The following is a 23,282-nucleotide window of genomic DNA, read 5'->3' as shown; positions in this document are numbered from 1 at the left end:
AGTCAGCGCAAAACAGCCTCTTGCCTCACCTTCCTGGGAATACAAATGCAGCACATTACCTTGGCACTGACAAGTGACTGAGCACAAGATTTGACTTCAAGGCACACCCTCTAATTTTAAGTTAAATTTCACAAGGAGAGAGGAAGCATTTACATTTACGTGTGCTCATGCCTGCTTTAACAAGCCAGGGAATATCTCCTTTAGATAGCTTCAGATATATGGCAAATAGCTGAAAAGCAGTTAGTGCCGCTGCATATTAAGTGGTCCAGAATTGGTGCCTAAAATGACAGAAAAAGGACTGAGGACTGAGTGATTGTGCATGACTAACACCTTAATGAGCTCCACTGAGCTCTATTTTTCCTCTGCAGAGAGCTGTGTATCAATCTCAACCTTGAAACTGCAGGGCCAGTGCTCTCTTGTTTCTGACTGTTGAGTCTCATTTTGGTTGTGACCTTCTTCTGTCCTCCCTGCAGCTGCTCCTGATGCTAAGGAGCGGACTCAGACAGGATGGGCCTCCTGTTGGGAACAGAAGCAGAGGATCAATTTACATCCAGTACTGCAAAGATAAGAAGTGGAATTAAATATTTGATCTCAGTCGTTTGCTTGGGGAGGTAGCTGCGGTCTGTTTGTTTTTGCCCTTCAGTGTTTGGCCTGGTAGTGTTTAGAACAATAAATGGTTAATTTGCAGCACAGATTTTTTTATTTTTAAGTCGTGAAGACAAATGGCAGTGAGAGTGGATTCTCTGTGAAACACATCCAGACATACTGTTCTGTTTTCTTGGTCTCATCAGAATTGGACTGCATGGCAGCCAATACAGCTTGAGTCCGACAGCTGTGGAGCCTTAAAAGTTTAACCACAAATCTTTGTATTGAGGAAATCTGCTGTCTTTGATGAATAAAAGAAGAGCGCGCTATGTAGGTGAGAAATTACCTACCACTACACTTGATACGTGAAAACTAAAATAGGCAGTTCAGGCAATCACAATCATTCCATCATGTTACATTGACTAATCATAATGAAGCATTCACAGCTGTCTGGAATCTGTGCCAAATTTCATAGACAGATGATTTTTTTGTGTCCAACAAAACATCCATTTAATGTTAAATATGAGCTCGTCTCAGATCTTATGTCCATTGGCACAGAGTGAGATTAATGTTAAAACAAAATCCGTGGCCCAAGAAGATCACTCATCTTTTCCAACATGAACATAGCTCAACTCCAACACATGAAATCCCCACTACCAATCATCATGGTGGAAGAAAAGCAATAGGAATGAAAGTTAATAAAACTCTATTTAATATGTAATGAATTGTTATAGCCACTGACAGATCCATATTGATGTTCAAGGTTTCGAAACAGCAAGGAAACCAACTATACAAAAGTTTCCTGGTCTTATGCTTCCCTCTTGTGGCCAGCTTAGGAAATTGTTTCACTGTGCTCTGAACTCCTACTGCCTACCAGTAGCCATTTTAGTAAACCTGAACCTAAAATAAATGAATATATACATATATTCATATCATATAATGTAATTTAATACTATATCTCAATGTTCGGTGCTAATACGTGCCCAGAACCTTTGTTAGATAGATAGGACTCTGGAATCTGAAGAAATCATTACTCTGAGTGCTACTCCGAGTGAAGCCAAACGGGTGAGGCAGGAAATGTGACCACAAAGAGACAACTCTTAGTCTGTTTATTAGGAGACACCTGGAGAAAGTTGTTTTTCATTAAATTACAAATGACTGTAAACTTATATTAAATATATTCATATCTGCAAATCATGCTGCTTAACAATAATTTCTTTTGTAGCAAACACAAAAATTAGGAGTGTTGGTAAGCTGACGAACTTCTGTTAAAATGCAAGCATTTTCTTGAAAGAAAAAATACAAAAAAACAAGACACACACATATTATTGCAGCATTTACAGATGTGTCAAGATTAGGTTGCTATAAATTTAATGAAATATTAAAAAAAACCATTTTTTTATATTTACATTCAGCATTAATATAAAACAATATTCAAGTCCAATTATTACATTCATGTCTACATACAAGTTTTTCATGGTTGTTTAAAAAAATACAAAAACATACACAATCATGCTTAAACTATATAGTTAGTGCAAAATAACAATAACAAGTATATATCATTTAGCATTTTATATTCAGTATAAAACACTAAAATCAACTGATAATGTTAACTGCACACAATGATGACCTGATGATGTGACAGGAGACGTGCACATGTTTTAAAAAAAAACATTGATCCACAGTCTGCTTATCAGTTAAGAGTGGGTCACACCAACGTTTCTGGTAGAGCTTCTGGATTTTCTTTTGACATCATCTTCCATATATGCCACCTCTCTTTCTGCCAATTTGAAGAATCAGGGCCTTTTTCCTCTCCAGGCCCAGTGGCATCTGCTGTATCTACAATCTTGAAGTCAGCGCTCTGCTGGGACTGTTGTGGGATTTGGGGGTCATGCTGAGATTTTAAGAGGGAGGGTTTGGAGTGAGAAATATGAGTCTCTCTTAGAGGTCGAGAGCAGTTAAGGGAAGATAAACTGTCAGTCCTGACCTGGAGTAATGGACATTCAGTGCATCCTGTCCTTTGTGCTAAGTTGTCTGAGCTAACAGCTCCTGATTGGCTGCTCATTGCCTGATGTAATAATAACAATTCTGGGTGTCTCTGCTCTTGTTGGTCATCAGGACCACTGCTGCAGCGAGTCACCGGAGGGTGTGGCCTGCATTCCGAAACGCCCAATGACATTTGTGTTGCACTGACAGGCAGCTTGTTGTTACCTTGGTGACTGCTCAGCCCCTCAGATGAGCCATATGAGTCACATTCCGACACGTCTCCAAGGTATCCTGGGAGAAAACATTCATTAGCATCCAGCATTTATTCCATATCCAAAGACCATCTGGAGCAACATGTAAAATGGATTCAGTTACCAGCGATGCCAGTGAAATCCTTTCCGAACAGCTCATGCCAGGTGTCCCAGAAACTGTCAGCTGAGGTCTCTAACAGAAACAAAAGAACTAAGAGGATTACTTTCTTTGCTTTAATGCATATTATCTCAATGCAAAATATGAGAAGGTTAAAGCTATTTCACCTTTTTTAAGCCTCTTTCTGTTTCCTTTTGGCCATGGCAATGTGACGTTTACAAAGAAATTATCTTAGATATATTAGATACTGGAAGTTATGGAAATGATTAATGACAGAGAGAAATAAACGCCTCCTTGGGAGTATTTCAAGCATCAAAATGATACCATAAAAAATAGAAGTTATCATGTTTTATTATTTGGAAATATACTGTCATGTTTACTTTTTTATGTTCATATTACAAATGTATTCATTATATCTGAACTTTAATGTGATTTTAAGGCACTGTTGGCTAACATAGATGTGGGAGTGAACTCTCAGGAAGAAAATTCCCCAGATCTTTCAAGTTGCACTTTATACATTAAAACTATTGTTGAAATTAATTTTGTTCACCTTTGTCAGTAGAAAGTGTAGGGGAGGTACTGCCAGAGTTGTCTTTCGATTGGTCTCTGAGTTTGTCCTGTCTGGGAACTCTGTCTGAGAGCAGACTGCCGTCATCTGTGTATTTAAACCGTGGTCGATCGGACAGGACGGGGGAGTTATTGTCATAGGGGGAAACCTCTCCACTAGATGGCTTGTGTGAGTCACTGGACAAGCGTCTGTCAGTCAGAGAGAACGACTCTTCTGACGTAAGGCTGGGCTCTCTGTGAAGACAAAGCAGATGCAACATATTAATGGATGGGTATGTTTGGACAAATACACTCAATTCTAGAAAAACCTGTGACCACGAGATATATTGTGTGCTTGATTCTGATCATTTAAGTAGTCATGCATACGCATAAATGCACAATGAGACAAAAGGCAGAAACTCACGAGCATTGTGAGGCCTTTCTCCGCAGTAAATAATCCACCACATCAGGATCTGTTTCCTGCAAACTCATCAACAACTCATTCTGCAGGTCAGGGGGCACCTAGAAAAAAAAAACCATAAATTTGGTTTCTCCTTCATCCTCACTCATTGATTTGGTGATTAATCGCATCAGAACAAAACTCTTCTCCAGAAGGGTTTAACTAAAGTGTGACTCGGCTGAGGTTTCAGTTGAAAAACAGAGAATGTAGATAATGAAGACGAGCATCCTGGCATCATCACACCAACAAAACAGAGGCTGGAATCATATTTTACCAAACCTATATTTGAAGTCGATTTTTATATCTAGATGGGTGAACTTGCACAAGACACAACAGCAAACACTGACTAACCAAAGAAAACCTTAAGAATGTTTAAAATCTTAGTTTGCAGTTAGAGCCCTTACCATAAACAGCGTATCATATGTATCGATCATCTTTTGGACAACGCCGATGATGGCTGCACTCTCCTCTGCACGGGCAAAACTCTCTACTGCAAATTCTTTGTCTGAGTTTTTTTGCTTGTGTAAGAGGTTGGGTCCAAAGACGGTAGCTAAATTAAGCGATGTCATCTTGTTGCCTGTAACCTAAACAAAACAGAACACAGAGTTCTCATAACATGTTTAAACTACTGAACAAACACATCCTCCAACTAAACTTGCATTATATCAATTTATTTGCACATATTTTGCTTTTGAGTTGATGATTAATAATCATATTGGGATAAGCTGATCACTTTAACTGTCTCGTCATTCTCAAACAAAGTGGTGCATAACATGACATAACAGTGCAAAAACATGAAGAATCGCTGGTTCGAGTCCAGGAGGAGTCACAAATTCCCATTAGGATTATGTCAGGATGAGATCTACTGTGAAAAATCTGTCAACTCAAATATGCAGATCCATCTATATCAGGTTTATTGCAGGGAAAATTAGCTGCAATTGAAAAAAAGATGGAAAAAGAAAACACCCGTGGGCCTGAAAGCTTTTGCAAGTGATCTACTAATAAGGCACTAAGTTATTCATGCAAACATAGCCGGTTCATTGCAGTAATGACCAACACAAGCTGCCAAGAGCAAAGCAAATTACTGAAGACAGCTTAAGGCGAATGTTTTATATATCTGTAAGAAACTGGTAAGAACTTTGTGGGAATTTGGATGCTGGGCCATCTGCTCTTTGGCTAGCTTTGACAGCTCAGGTGTGGAGAAAAACTGCTTTAATACAATCAAACCTATACGCCTGGAATCTGTAACAGCTGTCCTGTGAGATGTGCAGAATAACAACACAAAACACTGTTTGCCATCAGATCCTGTCTGAATATTAATGGAGTTACCCCTACTGTGTGTATGCACTGCTGAGTAAAGACAGTACAGGCTTTTGTACTCTCTGCAGTTATCACTGTATGGGCTGATCTCTGTGTAGAAATGTGACTTGAAGGACAAAATACTGGAAATTACCTTGTTCACTGTAAAAAGTAAGTTTGCTGCCTCTCATACATCACGGTTTGTATCTATCTTGTTTTAAGAAACTATTGTCCCCTTCCACTGCGTGTCCATGTAAAGTTGTGCCCTGTTACACTGAAATACCAGTGTGATTGAGGACAAGAAATATGTGAAGTGCTTTTCTAAACATTCAGTGGGAGGAAACAGCGAAGAGCCAAAGGACAGAGCCAAAGTTCTGCCACCGCACTTACAACTTTGACTAATCCACCCACAGCAATTACGCACTCATTCCGATAACATCTCCTGTTGGCATTTCAAATAAATTAACGTTCCTAGCGGCAACTATCACAATCACATCAGGCGCAAAATAAGACATGCTTTTTCCCGAGTTAAATAATGGTGTAATTTGCACTAATTTGCCTGCAACAGTCCTTAGTAAATCACATTTGTATGATTCATTTAAATAATCTCCTCCCTAATTTTTTGCACTTATTGGCCCTTCCAGTTAGGTTTATTATTTGCCACGCAGTGAAAAGAGCATTTACCAAATTTCATTAAATGATGCTTGCCTCGAGGCGACCGTTGTTGTTGACTGTTGTGAAATAAACTTAATTGAATGATACTTATTCCACCTCAAAACCTATGAAGTTAATGCTTATGTTTTGTTCATCAATTCTGAACCATGAGAGGGAAATTTAATCTGCAAAATGTGTCCATGCTTTATAGCCACAAAATTGACACTGTGCGTATTAAGTAAATCCCAAGAGTAGCTTTTAAAAAGCCAATTGAGGGTTTTGCACAGAACAACAGTAAATCAGGCCCTAAGACAGAAGAGAATGATACCAACATGCAGTGTTTATGTCCTCACTCAATGGTTATTAAAGAAATCATATTGTGCATAAAGGTGTTGCGTTTTGGTATGTCCCTTCCTTCAAATTAAAAATAAGAGGCCTCAGATGTACTGCATATCTTTTTGACTTCCCTCCGATGGCAGTTGGGATACAATGTATCAGCAGTTTGTCAATGAGATTGTTTTGTGATTTAACATATTTTTTCCTATTCAGTGATAGAATCAACAAGCTATAAAATTTGATTTCTTGCCAAAAGAGGCAGTCCCTAAGGGTTAAACTCTGGGCGTCTTCTGGGAGCAAAGAAGACAAAATTATTTGCTAAATTATCATCACCTCATTGTGTGCTACCTCACACTTATATAAAATTCATCACACAAAAGCTTGTGCTTCTCGGAAGCATTTTAGACTGCTGTAAAAACCGGCCTCTACCTTCTGTCCCTCACTGTCCAGGCTGTCTTCAGCATGTGCAGACACAGTGGACAACAAGCCGAGGAGGCACTGTAGCGTGTCGCTGTTACAAGGAGGAAGCATAAACACCAGGAGCTGGATGGCACTGTCTTGCTCTGAAAAATTCAGCACTGTAGAAGAAAAGAACAACAACAACAACAACAACAAAAAACAGTTAACATTAATTTCAAAGTAATCAGAAGATAGTGGATTGTTTATTGTGTATGTCTTTTTCTTACACATTGTATTGATGAAGGCTGTATAAAGTTCTTTTGTCAGCAGTGACTCAGGCATGTCTCTTAAGAATTCTTTAAACAATGCAGCTACATCATGGACGCTGTGCTCTTCATCCATGTAAACCTCCCATCCCTGGTCGAATTCCTCACGAAGCTGGGTGAAATATTGTGACAACTGATATGGTTAAAAGGTTACCCGTGGATAAAGTGCAGAGGTGTTAAAAAGCTAAGCTGACGTCTTACTTGTCGTACTCGCTTCTTGGAACTCCCAACACGAAAAATTCCAATTGTCTGTAGGGCTAAACAAAGACAAAGATGCTCCTTTAGAGCCAACTTCCAAGGCATTTGCATCGCAAGACAATGAACATTTAACCAAGTGTTTAAGGGGATATTCTGTACATTTTGCATCCATCCATTTTCTTCTGCTGGGGCTGGAGCCTATCCCAGCTGCCATAGGGTGAGAGCCAGGGTACATCCTGGACAAGCCCCCAATCTCTGCCGTTTTTGTTTCAACTGTTTTCTCCTGTTTTTGGTTAGACAGGGAGCTCAGCCATTGTATTTTGTTTTGGTTAGAGAGTACTTGGTTTGATTTTTAGCTAAAGGGGGTGTTTTGTTTGTTGTTTTGGCTTTGGGGACCCTGAGAAAAGAGCTTCCCTGTGTTTATTTTTACTGCAGTAGTTTTGGGCAATAGTTTTGGGTCCAACACAAAGAGATAGACAACCATTCACACCTAAGGCCAGTTTTAAATGACCAATTAGCCTAACCCCACTAACTACATGTTTCTGAAGTGTGGGAGGAAGCCAGAGAGAGGGGAGCACACAAATTCCACACAGAAAGGCAGAAAGGCAGATGGTGGATTAGAACCCAGGACCTTCTTCTGTGAGGTGCATTACTGTACATTTTATAGAATTTAATTTGGTATTCTGCACTGTGTTTATGTACCTTTACTTGTGCACTACGTACCGTATTTTTCCAGGTGCTGGCAGCACTGGTCCACTATCTTGGGCACCTGTCTGTAAATAGGGTTAAGGCTGAGCTTTTCGTCATGGTGCTTCTTCGTGTTGCCAGCTGCCTCTTCTGGCAGAGACAGCTGGAGTGCCTCCAAGAGCCGAGACTGGTTGTCATCAAGGTCAGTGATGCAATCCACAGACACTCCGCCCTGTTAAGCAGATGGGTGACAGTATAATGACTGGAAAAGCAATTGATCATATGCTGTGAATGGCCACATCATCAGCCTCCGGAGGAACATCTAAAAAGGTCACAAATTCTCAAAGAAATCTCGAGTGCAAACATAATCAGACAAATAACTTGTTATTCTACATCGGTGTATGTAAGGTTTGTTGACAGGGAAGCCTACCCGTCTGCGTGTCCGTGGGGCTATGTCTGGTGTGCTGGGCAGTGGTGATTCATTAAGGGTCTCAGAAGTGGAGCTCAGTGACGAGTTGCTGCTGGAGAGCTCTTTGTTAGCCCTTTTGTAGCTAGATGTAAGATGAAGGAAGGATAGCATCAATTCAGTGGGGTCACTGTGCTCTTCCCGTGGGTGATCGTGCCGCAGCTTGTGCATGCGGTCGTTGGTTATGACATGCGACAGTGGTATGCCAAACGCCTGTGGCGTGGTGTCTATGTGAGGGGGGAAGAGCAAGACAGCGAGACTTAAAGTTCACATATAAGCTCCAAGTCAACAGAAAGCTTCTCTTTAGATGTGTCAATCATGGCAGCGTATTATCCATTTTACTCTCTGGATTAGTTTCCGTAGAAAGCATTTAATATATATTTTTAAATAAATCCTGCTCAAGATAAATGCCAAGAACACTGTTCTACAGCCACACTTAATATTCAGAGTGAGGGAGCACATACTTTCCCCAAGTGCTTTTGTAAACAAAAAGGGAAAAGAGGAAAGAGGGGGCTGGGCATGCCCGAGGATAGGCTGTAACGAACAAGCCACCACTTAAGATTGTTTTAGTTATTTCCCTTGACTGCCTGTCTGACAGAGAACATCACTTTCCTGTTGGATTGTTGCAGCGGGCGGGGCAGCGTGGTGGTTGGAGATCACAGCCTTCTCTGTACTGATTTTGATCGCTCAGTGCTCCGTGGGTATAAAAAGCTGAGATTGTCGGCTTCAGTGAGTCGATACAGCTTCAGCCAAAAGGGATAAAAGAGTATCTTTTAAAATGTCACAGGCTGACTAGACTAGAAACTGGAAGGGAATGAAAGTCTTACAAGACTCAGTGGTTCTCCTACAGACCTAAAAGATAGCTGTGTTTATCTTTATCTGTTTAAGAAGTGCTTGAAAGCACCAAAGTTCCTGCTATGCTGCCATTACTTCATGTCGTAAATAGAAAATTGGGAGAAAACTACCCTTTAAAGCACCAGAATTAAGACTATATCCTGATCATGTTACCTTTGTCTTTACTCTTCTCTTTAGATAATGAATCCAGCTTCCTCCTGAGTGTCTTCTTGTGCTTGTGGCCATCTAAAAAAGAGTCGCAGGTAAAAAAAACAGAAGTCTAGATAATATGTTTCTGTTTTTGTCTGCTCCACTTGATATTCTCAGGGTCACTACACAAAAGAGCTAAGAAACATACACAAACTATATAATAAAATGTCAAGATAATGATATGCAAAGCCAATCTTAATTCACCGTGAATTTACAGGACTGTTCCTTTTCAGAAAACAGCACATTTTTCACATGTCCTCTATTTATGGCATTTTCTAAGCACTACAGACTCCAGGGACGATTTTGAAACAAGAAAAACCAAGACAGCTCACCAGAAAATAAACAGTTTTTAAAAGCTTTCTTTATAGAGGGCAGCAGTAGTGGACTCCAGAAATGATTCAGCCTATTACTGGAGAAGGTAGATGAGCTCACGTCATTAAACCAATGAGTTTATGAGTATGACGCCCTTACACAACAAGGAGAAAAAGGAGAGAGGAACATTTCCCATCTGTTGCTCAGCATGTGTTTTTTCAGAAAGTTTCTTGCCTGAGACAGAATAACAACTTGGGAGACAAGAAGAGGCCTGTAATTGTGTATGTGTCTGTGTGTGGTAATACATTTAGGGATGGTGATGTGGCAGCCCAGGTCATGACACCGAAGCAATCGCTTGAAGGCCACATCCTGGAGACGAACCCTCTCCAATTCTGAGAGGCTTTGCAGGGGGACGGGCTTGAGGCCAACAGTGCCTCCTGACAAGCTGTTCCAAGTGAAGTCACCCTGAGGGCAAACACAAACATGCAGGTTTTAAAGCACATCAGACAATTACATCCATAATTTGTGTCATACGTTCATGACCTGTCACACTCTCTGCAGATGGCAGTGTGCATGAACTGGCAAACACTTGCAGTTCTGCTTCACTTGGCAGCTGAAAATCATCAAAACTGTTTCCCACGAGGGAAACTGACAGACTGCACGGGAGAAACAGGTTGCAATGTGCAAATGTTATTCATTTCTTGTCGCGATTGTATTAAACACTTTATGTAATTCATCACAAATATTTTTTCTGCATGTAAAAACAAGAATTATGAGGTGTTGACATTAGTGACGCTGCCTGACTGAACTTGTGTCCCAGTAATGTGAGGCCTTTTGACCGTATGCCTCCACCATACAGTGTAGTTACAGATTGCATCCGTATCTGTCCAGACACACATGCAGTCATGTGAAAAAGAAAGTGTTCACAAGACTATGCATTCCTGTGAAAGAAAAAACCACTACACTCCATCATTCAATAGCATGCACCATTAGCAGCAATAACTTGAATTATTTATTTTCTATATGACTTTATAGTCTTTTACATCACTTTGGAGGAATTCTGGCCCACTATCCTGTACAACGGTGCAGTTCATTGAGGTTTGCAGACATTGTTCCAAAGTCTGACCAATGCAACACCTGGCCCAACTTTTCTTTTTCAATCTTTCTGTTGCAAATTGCTGCTGTGATTTTGGATCGTTGCCCTGTTGTATGACTCAATTTTGGCCTAGCTGTAGCTGTCAGACAGACTGAGGACAGAGCACTCCATCACTGTGCTTAACAGCTGGTATGAGGTGTTTGTTCTGATATGCTGTGTTTGGTTTTCGTCAAACATCTTCACTTAGGTCTTGCCTGACAAAAGGAGATTGTTACAGAGCTCCCGCGGTCTGTTCAGATGCAACTTTGCAAAGATAAGCCGTGCTGCCAAGTTTTTTTTTTTAGGGAGAAGAGGGTTTCTCCTGGCAACACCTTCCAAACAAGCCGTGCTTGTTCAGTCTTTTCCTAAATGCACTGTCATGAACTATAACATTTAGCATGCTAATTGAGGCCTGTAAAGACTGACATGTAGCTCTTAGTTTTTTTTTTTCTCCAATTTCTTTGACTCTCTGAGTCTGACCTTTGGATAAATTTGCTGGGACTTCCACTTCTGTGAAGATTGCGGCATTGCACCGATTACACCAGATCAAAAAAACCTTAAAAACTTAGGCTTTAATAGGGGTGGTCACACTTGCTGATGACAAATTAATCAAGTGCATGTGATTATCATCATCTACTTACGTTTTGAATTTCTATGGAAGCCGTACTAAGTACTCAGTTTTTCACAGAACTACAGAGTTCTTTCTTTTTCACATGACTGCCATATATGTATCACCAAAGATTAGACTCACGAGTTCATTGTGGGACTAAAACTGAAATATATTCACAATCACTCTTTCTGTTAACAAGTGATAGTGCTTGAAACATGTATGTTGTTTTTCCTAAATTAAAAATAAACAAATAAATAAAAGCCTCATGGCATAACTGTTTTTACCTGAATGAAACAAACTGACATATGGATTTGTGCAACACCAAACAAAAAGCAAAAGCTTAACTAGATCAACTGAACATCAATACTGACTGTGCAATAATAGCTCCCCTTAAATGTGAAACACAACATCTTAATTTCTTTTTAGCTCAATTTAGTATAGTGTGTGATGGTGTGTACAGTTTTAGCAGGTGCTTGTCTATCGTCTAAAAAAACATTTCACAAGAAAAGCTTCATTAGTAAACACTGTTACAGATATTCTAAAGGTTTTATACTGGAGTAGTGACAAGGAAAATAATCTGATCTGAAATCCTCAACCTCTGAGCATCTCCATCCCAGAGATTACCCTGCTTTGATCCAGTACAGTCAAGCCAGTCATATGAGCCATTTTCCAAAGAAGCTTAGTAACTCATTATCGGGATAAGGCTTACACTAAAGTGGCTCACTCCCATTAAATGAGAATTAGGGCTGTGTAACAGTAGCATACCATTATCTAGCACACATACAGTATGACAATGTGCAGTATAAAAGCGGTGAAAAAGTTTAAGACGCAGGCATTTTTTCAGAGAGGCATCTGACTAAGCCTTAATTCATTCACCAGCATGACACCAAGCCCAAACCTTTAGCCACAGTCATAATCTATCCTCAGTGACAAGAAGAACAACGAGTCCTGCAACAGATCGCCTGGGCCACACAGACTCTCTTGATCCCAACATCATAGAGTCAGTCTAGGATTATATCAAGAGACAGAAGCAATGCAGACAACCTAAAACCTCAGGAGAAGTGTGGGAAGTTCCCCAGCATGCTGGAACAACCTACTTGCCAAGTACTTAAAAAAAACAGTGCTTAAGTGTACCAACTAGAAGTGGAACAGTTTTAGATTACCTCCTCTTTACAGCACATAATCTTGCATAATTCTAACTGATAAAAAATATTAATTTATGGAACTACTATAGAAAGAAGCTGCTCTTTAGCATCTAATCATTTTGTAATGCACGGGCAAATAATATTCTATAACAAACATATTTTCTTTACTGTGCAAAGGCAGTAGTCAGTAACCTGTATTTGGCATGTATCACAATAGATTTGTGACTCTTTTCTGCTGCCAGCTTTCAATGCTAGATGCACGTTCAGTCTCGCTTTTAATGTGATAAGCTTGGATTTATTTTTTTTTTGTGTACAACTATATTCCATTTAAAAATGTATGATTAGTGATTCCTATAATCATTACTTGCCATTTACAACAGTTCTGATCAATTGTATATAATATATACATGAAAATAAAGGGCTTTTCTTTCAAAGGGGTCAATGAGCAGGAGATACTTTTGCCCTGTGGCAGCCGGGATAGACTCCAGATCACTCACAACCCTAAGATGGTTGAGTGGTAAATAAATATTATCTTAGCTGTCTGCATTTTACAAAGCTTTTTGGCATTACCTTTTTGGCCATTGGACAGAAACTACACACTTAAAACTTTAATGCCCAGGTCACAAAACCATATGCGCGATCAACATCATTAACATTGCAGTTGCATAAATGCCATGAGTAAGTCACATTTGCAGTTATGTCACTTTGTTCACACATTCCTCTTTTGTGACTGTATGGGAGTGGAAACGCACTCCATGTATCTGATGTGATGGCGAGCTGGGTTCCCACAGTCTCTCCCAGTTGTTACAGTACTCAGAAACAAAGAGCCACTTATTTGCTTTGTGCAGTTCCAAGCACCGTCCTCTTTTATGCAATATCTCTTAGCCAATAGGTTCAATTCTGTCATGCCCAAACATGAACAGATTTCATTCAGTGCTTTTTCATATCATTAACATGTTGTGACAATTACTGCCTTTTGTAGTATTCAATTCAATTCAATTTTATTTATATAGCGCCAAATCACAACAAATGTCGCCTCAAGGCGCTTCATAGATACAGAGAAAAGCCCAACAATCATATGACCCCCTATGAGCAAGCACTTTGGCGACAGTGGGAAGGAAAAACTCCCTTTTAACAGGAAGAAACCTCCGGCAGAACCAGGCTCAGGGAGGGGCGGCCATCTGCTGCGACCGGTTGGGGTGAGAGAAGGAAGACAGGATAAAAGACATGCTGTGGAAGAGAGACAGAGATTAATAACAGATATGATTCAATGCAGAGAGGTCTATTAACACATAGTGAGTGAGAAAGGTGACTGGAAAGGAAAAACTCAATGCATCATGGGAATCCCCCGGCAGCCTACATCTATTGCAGCATAACTAAGGGAGGATTCAGGGTCACCTGGTCCAGCCCTAACTATATGCTTTAGCAAAAAGGAAAGTTTTAAGCCTAATCTTAAAAGTAGAGATAGTGTCTGTCTCCCGAATCCAAACTGGAAGCTGGTTCCACAGAAGAGGGGCCTGAAAACTGAAGGCTCTCCCTCCCATTCTACTTTTAAATACTCTAGGAACAACAAGTAGGCCTGCAGAGTGGGAGCGAAGTGCTCTAATAGGGTAATATGGTACTACAAGGTCATTAAGATAAGATGGGGCCTGATTATTTAAGACCTTGTAGCCTTTTGTAATGTTTCAAATTAGTCAGATTACAGTGATCTCAGAGCTAAAAAGCTGTTTTAAGATGCTACAGAAGCTGTCATCATAAAGGTGGAATTACCGTTTGCTCATGTTTGTCCCTGATGGGGCATTATCCTCAATAAACTGGTACGTTAATATCAAGTGATTAAGTTAATCCATTTATATGCTCTTATAGCAATTGATCTGAATATCTATTTAAATTTGAAACGCTCCGGCTTCACTGATACACAGCTCTCAAATACAGGTGCACCCGGTTGTGCAGGACCTAAATTTAAGTCAAAGCCTTGCTGAAACACAATAGCGCTTCCTCGAATACAATGAGAGGAAATGTGCAAGGTAGTTCATACAATATGGCTAGATTGAAAGCTCAGATTACACCAATCAACCACCCTTAAACAAAATCCAGAGGGGTGATGAATATTCTTTAGTGCTCAGGAAGCCATTGAATGGGGCATTACAGGAAGAGCTTTCTATGGAGCCCTTACACTGTGTCAACATTATTTGCTGGAGAGTTGTACTGTGAATTCTGCATTAGATTTGAATAAGCAATGAAACAACTACATTCAACACTGGTATACAGATTTTTGCACGCAAGGGTGGATGTCAGCTGTTATTTCCCTTTGTGTTTGTAGTTTTTTGCAACAATTATTAAACCTCCATTATTGCAAAAACGAAACAACCAAACAAAAAAATACATTTATTTAGAGAACTGAGCCATCATAAGATAAGGCAAATAATATTGACGCATAATGTATGCTGAGTAAAAGTGCAGGTGCATGAGTGGAAATATTGTGATGCTACCTCTGTTAAAATCGGATCAAAAGCGTTAAAGTCTGTCGGGCATAAGCGCACGTCCTGAGTTTATGTCATTACACTAATGCCTGCAAATGTTCCGTCCACTTCTGCAAACTGTTTAGGAAACATTCAGAGCGTCAACAGCTCAGATCGCTAACTTTCTGAAACGTTACTCACAGCGTAAGTGATGCTTCGCTCCAGATCCCCCATCACAAAGTCTCCGCGGACGAGAAGTGACCCTTCAACTGCGCTCAGAGCCCATTAGTGCCAAATTAACCGATTTCACACCATCGTCCCCGATACAAGCAACCCACATGTTTACAGCCAGCAGCCAGCAGTACGTCTACTGGCAAGTGACACAAGTTCTGGGTACGATTTATATTGCTACAAGCCTCATAAATAAAGTTAGGCCTGGCAGGGAGGGGGCGACAGGAAGAGTCAGCCCTCTTTGTGTCAAGTAAACAAACGAATCCCAAAGCACAGAAGCGCATACCTGCAGGTACATCAGAAGCAGCACGGTTAAACAGTTTCTCGCTTTGCGCGATACTTCAGAAGTGTCAATCATTCTTAGAACTACATTACCCAAAAGGCCGTGCCAGGCACTGTTGCTACTGAGAGGTTTGGGAACCCAATTATAATACAATAAATAAGTAAATGAATTTAAAAGTAAAGTAAAAGTAAAGAGTATATTAAAGTATAATAATACTTTAATTCTTCGTTCTTTTACTTTACTGAGCATTTTGCTAGCTGGGATATGCTCTAGACCTATTGGTATATTAATAATATGCCATTTTGCTTGGTGCACAGTGCTGCAACGTTTGGCTTGGTGAGTTCACGTTTCCTATATCATGTAAGCTTTTACACTAGCCGTTTGCCAGAGAACATTAATGCTAGAGTTAAATAGCTTGAAAATAAGGGCTAGACCGTTAAATCCAGCAGACAGCTGTGCTCACTGCAGATAGGCTTCATCTGTATCTGCACTCAATATGAGTCTTTTATAAAGGCATCAACCCCACCCACAATCCTGAATTGCACAAGTAGTTGAGAAAATGAATTCATGGAAAAATGTAACCCTACAGTCTCTCGACTCATGTCCTCACTTCACCAGAACAGGGTCATCATTAGTGTTGCTTCGGACGTCTCCACTTTTTCCTGCTACTGTATGATAAGTCAAAACTGTAGCAGCTCCTTAGGTGAAACCCGTCCACACTGACATAACATGACAGCAGCTGGCACAGTCTACCGTCGACATAGTGCTGAAATTAAAGCTTCTGAATTGTGTCTGCAGAACTTGGTAGTCAGAATAAAGGGCCAGCAGCTACAGAGATGAAAAGCATGTGAACCGTTTTAGGTTATTAGATGTGATATGATCTCCTGGAAACTCAAGTATTTATTACTATTAACACAGAAATGTTCTCATGTTAATACACATAAACAATTAACATGCTGAGCTTCAACTCATAAACAGCCATTGTGATTTTATCCTGTAAAAGAGTTAATGTAATTTTCATGTGGGTGATGCCAAGCTGTTATGGCCCAGAGGCAACAAAGCAGTCCTCCAATGTACCACACCTTTGTAGTACCCATACACTTTAACGTCAACATGTCTGTTCACTGATTTGCTCACAGCGGAGACTGATGAAAAGAGATGTTAACAACATCTACTTAAATGAGCATTCTGCTTTGCGTCTTTGGAGTAATCTTCAGTAAATGCTCACTTCTACCAAGAAGCCACAGTGCTTAATTTTCTCTACTTACAGACAATTGTGAGTTAATGAATATTTAACTTTGAAATTACTTTATAATCCCAGCTTTACGCAAGTCAACAAATCTAAGCTCTCCTTTCTGGAAAGCAGAGGCTTCTTGCGAGAAGCAAACTCAAAATATTTGAGTGTTTTAGACAAAGTTTCATTCCCATCTGCAATTCCAAACTTTTTCCAATCTACAGGTTTGCTTAGTTCAATTACTTCTTCCACAGGAACAATAAAGCAAGGCTTAAAACCTGTAGATATCTTTGTACTAGAGTCATGCCTCAAATTTCTTTTTCTTGTTTATTTTTCTTCCACATCTTCTTGTAAAGTGCGCTGAGACTTATTCTCTGGAAATGAGTTTTCTTAATGCTTTGCAGGAGGATGATAAACAGGAAGCAGACACAAAACATTGTGATGGCAATGTTGGGTGGAGAAATCCTCCATCACTTTGAGAGGTCTTCGGACAGCTTAGCAGTGATAACTGAATCACCGGCAAGCTCTTCCACAAAACTTGAGAAACAGCTGAGATCAATCGAATTTACTCTAAAACGAATATCATAGTAGCAGGTTAATCATTAAAGTGCTAAAAAATAAACAGATAGACGAAAGCTGTGTGTGCGTGCTCATGTGTTAGTTAAGCAACTGTTTATTGTGCACGCCACATTAGGTAGTTTGGGAAAAAGAGGTGAATACAGGGATACATTTAAAGGCTTTTTTCATATCCACTGGAACAGATTTTGACTGATAATCATACTGTTATATCATTGGGAACACAACAGCTGGAACAGCTGGATTTTTTACCCTGCTACAATACGGTTCCTATTAAGTTAATGCAACAACAGTCAAAGTTTAAGAGCTAATTTTCAGAAACCACATGTTCCTGTTGAAAGCGCAACGCTTACGTGCACACTGAAAGATGACGACAATTTGGTGAAACACCTCGTACTCAGTTGTGAGTCACAAACGTGACTCAAAAGGGCCCTTTATGCGCTCTAACTGCAGTCTTGCTTTCAGCGCTATTGTTAGTTCTATATTTTCTAACTTCAGTGTTCTGAAAACAAGCTCGATTTCACTTTAAATAAGCCTCCTCCAGTGTTTAATAAAGTTAATTCCTTTTAGTGAGATTCGAGAGTGCAGTTTTGAGTTTCCTGCAAGCTCTTTTTCTTTTCTTTTTTTCCCCCTTCAGGCCATCTCTGTGCTGTGATGCTTAGAGGAATGCAGATGACGCCAAAGCTGCACTGTTTCTTTTTCTACATGAAACAATATACCCAACGCGCAGGGCTCCATTCTGATGTGTTTTGAGGCTCATTGTGATTTCTCATTTTCAACTTTAATGCCGCAAACACTGCAGTTTTACAAAGCTTGAAAATTGCTTGCATTCTTGGAGGCTTGTGAATTGAGGCTCTATGTCAGAATCTATACATAAATATGATGCAAAAGGCCTGAATAGATTAAGAAGCTCTCTAGTCATCAGAAACAAATTTGCTTTAATGTTGTTGACAAAATCTATCAACCTATATATTCAGCCTCCTCCTACTTGGCATGAAGTTAATAAATAATGTGATCCAATAGCAATGCTGCTTAAGCAAATGACGGACTAATGATCTTGTGTATGAACAGTGCAAGTATGAAAGTTGATAACAGTATAATTGCATACAGTTTGTAAAATATATACTAATAAGTAAGTAATTAATTCAAGATGAGTGTGGATATCATTTGGAGATTATCTCCTAACAAGCCCTAATCATCGTTCCAGTGATTAATATCCTCATTTCTTCACTACATTACTCCTGCAAAATGATGCATGGCTCCCTCTAAAGGCTTGATAAGCAATAACCCAGTTATAACCCTGCCATTTACCATGTTAGATCTAATTTATAGCTGGATATCTAATCTGGCTCTATTAAGTCATTCAAGTTTTCAAACGCTCTGTGACTTTCCATGTGAACAATATTAAAACTGAGTGCCAAAAAAGATACTTAATGATTTCAAATATGCAGTTTTTCACATCACCAATTTAAAAGTCAGGAAACATTTTTCAGATATCTCCAGTCCAATTGCAGCCAGTAAAAGGCAAAATCAAAAACAGCTCAAACGGACGCTTACCATGACTGCAACTGAGTCTACGTACTTATAAGGACGTGAGAAAGAACCAACACACTCATATTAAAAAATTACAGACTTAGCGTTGGGCAGTCATACCAACTGTCATGATATTGGGGGGGGGGGGGGGGGGGGGGGGGGGGGGGTAACACCCTTAAACTATAATATAAACAAAAAAACAAACAAAGAAGTGATCCATAAGCTTTTAACAGCTCATAGAAGCCAATTTATGAATGGATTTTAGTTATTCAGTGTAAGTATCCAGGAATTTTGGCTGAGAATACAGTTTAACTTACACTAAGCAGATCGTAACTTTTCTATTATGTAACCAGTGGAAGGGTGAATGTGACACAAAATGATATAAAACAATGATTTTGCACATATGTTCACATCTAACATTTATCACTAAACTTGACACTGTAGTGCTGCAGTTGTAAGCCAGCAGATTTAGCCCCATGCCATGCAGTCTCTTGTCGGACAGTCTCTAGTGGGAAGAAATATGTGCCTGAGGGACTGTAGCCAAGGATCAGGTCATGCTGCTGTACTGTGAGAAAGAGAGGCTTTCTTCATGTAAACCAGATGTCTCTGCTTTCCATCTCCACTCAGATTGTTGAGATTCTGAGTGAGTACACCACTAATAAAACACAATGATATTCAACCTATGGAGCTAGCAAACCGCTTAATAACATAGATCAAAAATACCGTTCTAACACATGCCTTTAAACAAGAAAAGATTGTGTTTTTTAATGTCAGGATCACACTGACGGACCAATGAGTTCCCAATCATCCTGATCATTTGAATCATGTCATCATTAAAAAGCAGTGTCAACCAGTGTTATATTTTTTATAAGCCCTCTGTTTGCCTGTGTGATCTTCTCTTATGCAAAATCAATAGCGGTTGGCATTTAAGTAATTTAAAACACTAGTAAAAGCAAAGTTGGGGAATTTAGTGGGTGGAGATACAGCAGTATTTTGTGGAAAGGCAAAAACGCTGTCAGCCTGTTTTTACTAATATTTCTGCAGAAGACTTCGACTCTTTCCGAATGAACCACTTGTCGGACAAACAAAAAATGTGACTTTGATTTGTGACCTTGAATAAAGTTTGCATACAGTAAGGCACTTGCTGTCACTGTAAGCTAACACCGGTCATGTGGGTCTCTAGAAATGATCTCAGACTTCAGATTTCAGCTCAAGGGACTGAAGTTCTTCCTAGTTTTGTGCTGGAATTGCACAGCTGCACTTTCTATAAATGTGTAAATACTTCCTCCCACTCAGTTAAATTAATATTACTAAAAGTAACTCTGCTATTTGCCTGCACGTCTAAGCTTGTTATTGCAACACAAGGAACATTCAACAATGCTCAGTAGAAAAAAGAGAAAAGGTGCATGCTAACTCATGCACACACTCCAAAAAGTCATAAATCACATTAAAGTCTTCGCTGACAAAGGGTGTGTCTCCAGCTTAAACCAGCTTCATTCAGATTCCCTGAAAACTGAATTTCTGAAGGCTCTGAGGTTCTGACTTGCAAGAGAGACCAGATATCTGACATTTATTAGAAGCCTATTAGAATGTCACATCTGTAATGCATTTCCATTATAAAGTACAAACAGTTACCATGAGTTCTTAAGAACAGCTGTATTTTTATATAGGATGCTAAATAAAACACAATAGCAAAAATACTAATACTGAAGAAACTTCAGCCCTTTTATGTGCTTCGACACGATTTCCCTCACTGTGTCAGATTCGCCAAATGTGTCAAAGTTCAACGAGCTGGTTAAGACAAAGATTTGTGCTGACATCACTTTGACAAAAGCAACCAGTTGAATCACTTTTACTGTCCCGTGACACACAGACTGCATCAAAAGTCTAAACATCTCATCATGAAACTAAGAGCTCTGTTAGTCATGGACTTGGTGATGTTGCAATACTGAGGATTTTCCTATGATATTTAGCCCACCTAAAAATCAAAAATAAATCAAATAATACAAAATAATAATAATGATGATTTGTTGAAAGCGTTTTTCAGCGTTTTCCTTAAAGACAAAATTGAGAGAAAATAATAAATGGCTATATATCATCCATACGGGAATTTAAACTACTTCCTGAATTTTGCAACAGTATAAACAAGTTCTGTCTTGTGCTTCGCTCTTGCACGCTTAGGTACAAAAAACATTTTTAATATTTATCTGTATTCTAACCTAAATTTTAGGACACGTGCATCTCCAAAGTTTAGTAAAACATGTCAGCATCAAAAACATTTCACACAATAATCGCCTACAAACATTATCACTGTCTGCGACCTCTTCTAATACATTTAACACCAGAGGAAGTACGCCGAAAATCCTGTTAGCCTATATTTGTGGTGTCAGTCAATCAAACCTGGCGAGTCAACTGACCTTAGTCGACGTATCCTCAGTTTCGGTACCGCAATGTCGCATCAACGCCGAGTCCAAGCTCCTGGTCTGCCTCAGTCTCCGCTTGGAAATACTTTTGGGGCTTAGCGAGCATGAAAAAACAGTGCTTAACAGTCCTTGAGCGGACATATCTTCTTCACTTTGTCAGGTTGTGGAGAAAAAAGTGGAAAAACTGATTCATAATCAGGTCCAAACTAAACGAGCGAAAGAAGGACTTTTTCACAGCAGCAGCAGGTCCCCCAATGCGTCACCATGTTCAGTATTATGAATTATAAAATACGCGCCTGGAGTCCCAGGTCGCCTCCTCCACCTCCCAACACTCTGACTCACTGCTTCCTGCTTTCATCATTTAACATCCATTTAAAGAAGTTATGTTAATTTGCCCCCAACACCAAAACAGCCAATACACTCAGGAGTTAGAGTAGGCTGTGACTCAGAAAGCTTGCATTTAAGTTCCTCCTGCGGCTCAGCTGAATTTTTATTTTTTATTTATTTATTTATTTTTATCGTGTACACAAGCGTAAAACACAATGCAAAAATAATAAATCACTAGAGAGACTCCTAGAAAGCTGGAACAATCATTATTGTAGAATAAAAATGAGACTGTTGGACTATTTTACACCTTATCCAAATATTGCTTGCATATTTATTACATACAGTATGAACTCATTAACTTAATTGAAAGAGTTGTTAGAAAGAAGCTTAATTTATCTTCTTTGTAAGACTACAAATGTACAGTATATGTCTTTCTGTGATCTGGTAATATGGTGAAGTCCATTTTACACTAACTGGGCCTGTGTTCATTACACTTATGTAAAGTGAAACTGCCAGTAGATTAATTTTCTGTGGGACACATTCACACCATGAATACAAAGACCAAAGTATGGTTTTGTCTCTCTCTTGTATTAAACCTTACATCTTAGCAACAATAAAGACAGAAATATTACACGGATCTTTTCCCACCTCATGATCCTCTCTTCCATCACCCTGAGCTCAACATAGAGCAGCTGAGATACATGGCATGCAGTGCCCTCGGAACAGGCTCTTCCTGTGGGAGCCCCGGGGAAGGGACCTGTGTGATAACATGACATGTGAACCAGCACTGTATAGGCACGATAAGGACTGATCAGATACCAGAGCCCACCAAACAGACAGGGGAAGTGGTGATAAGAGAGCGGCCCTGCGTTTGATCCACTTATTTGGTGGTGGCGTGGTTTGGCGTAAGACTCCCTGCAGATTCTCATCAGACTTTCCGTTCTGTCATTTCTCAGAGGGATAGATGCAGCTTACATTGACCTAGCCTTGTAACGTATAAGTGTTTAGGTCACACACGCTGTGTGGACTTTTGGAATACCTGGCAAAATACAGTTTGGTTTAGGTTTTTTACATCCATGCACAAAAGAGCAAGTTATATCACTTCTTTACTTAAGTCACGTGGGTCACTGAGATTCTGTAGTACTGACTTCTCCAATTTGGGATGAAAATATGAAGAGCACAGTGCAGATTTTTTTAAAACTCTAGAAACATAATAATATGTGTTGTATTTTGAGGCTTACTGGTTGTTTAAGAAAGACTTTAAATGGGAAGCATTTGAATTATGTGTACAAGAATGTGCCTCATTGTACACTGAAAAAAAGGCCATGTTGGATTTACTTGATTCAATAGTGGACATTTGTTGCACACAAATGTTTTGCTTTGGCAGAAACTTAAACAACTGAGTTAAATCAACACAACTTTTTCATATTCAATAAACCTGTGCATTTTGTGTTTCTAAAACGCGATTGAAACATGTTCAGATGAAGTAAGTTGAGCTCTTGGAATATTTTAATCCTTCACAATTTTGTCATTTTATTTCAACACTATTCAATAACTTTTACCCCAATACTACTTGGTCACTTAAATACTACATGTTGTCTTCATATTACATAATGTTCAACAAAGTCTAGATCCTGGTTACCATAAAAATTGAAT

General features: G+C 39.5%; 1 protein-coding gene across 1 annotated transcript; it reads right to left on the bottom strand.

Moving 5' to 3' along the window:
- Positions 1–1,831: 1,831 nt before the first annotated feature.
- On the bottom strand, positions 1,832–21,565 carry arhgap6 (Rho GTPase activating protein 6). The gene is made up of 13 exons (XM_006788396.3): positions 21,294–21,565; positions 9,973–10,132; positions 9,320–9,391; positions 8,276–8,538; positions 7,882–8,077; positions 7,162–7,217; positions 6,922–7,072; positions 6,665–6,813; positions 4,351–4,530; positions 3,911–4,008; positions 3,491–3,741; positions 2,947–3,015; positions 1,832–2,862 (listed from the first exon to the last, which is right to left on the bottom strand). Exons 1-13 carry the CDS (start codon positions 21,438–21,440, stop codon positions 2,294–2,296), a joined length of 2,361 nt encoding a protein of 786 aa, XP_006788459.2. The 5' UTR covers positions 21,441–21,565; the 3' UTR covers positions 1,832–2,293.
- Between the last annotated feature and the right edge of the window lie 1,717 nt (positions 21,566–23,282).

Source organism: Neolamprologus brichardi, chromosome 16 (assembly GCF_056152115.1).
Source record: "Neolamprologus brichardi isolate AB-2024 chromosome 16, ASM5615211v1, whole genome shotgun sequence".
In the NCBI taxonomy this organism is placed as follows: domain Eukaryota; kingdom Metazoa; phylum Chordata; class Actinopteri; order Cichliformes; family Cichlidae; genus Neolamprologus; species Neolamprologus brichardi.
Note: the sequence above shows the minus strand (reverse complement) of the source record. Positions and strands in the feature narration are given on the sequence as shown.

Coding starts and splice junctions, on each gene's coding strand:
- arhgap6 (XM_006788396.3), bottom strand. CDS start 21,440: ATGTCCGCTCAAGGACTGTTAAGCACTGTTTTTTCATGCTCGCTAAGC. Junction 6,814..6,921: donor AGCCTTCATCAATACAATGT/GTAAGAAAAAGA, acceptor TTTCTTCTACAG/TGCTGAATTTTTCAGAGCAA. Junction 4,531..6,664: donor TGGACAGTGAGGGACAGAAG/GTAGAGGCCGGT, acceptor TGTTTTGTTTAG/GTTACAGGCAACAAGATGAC.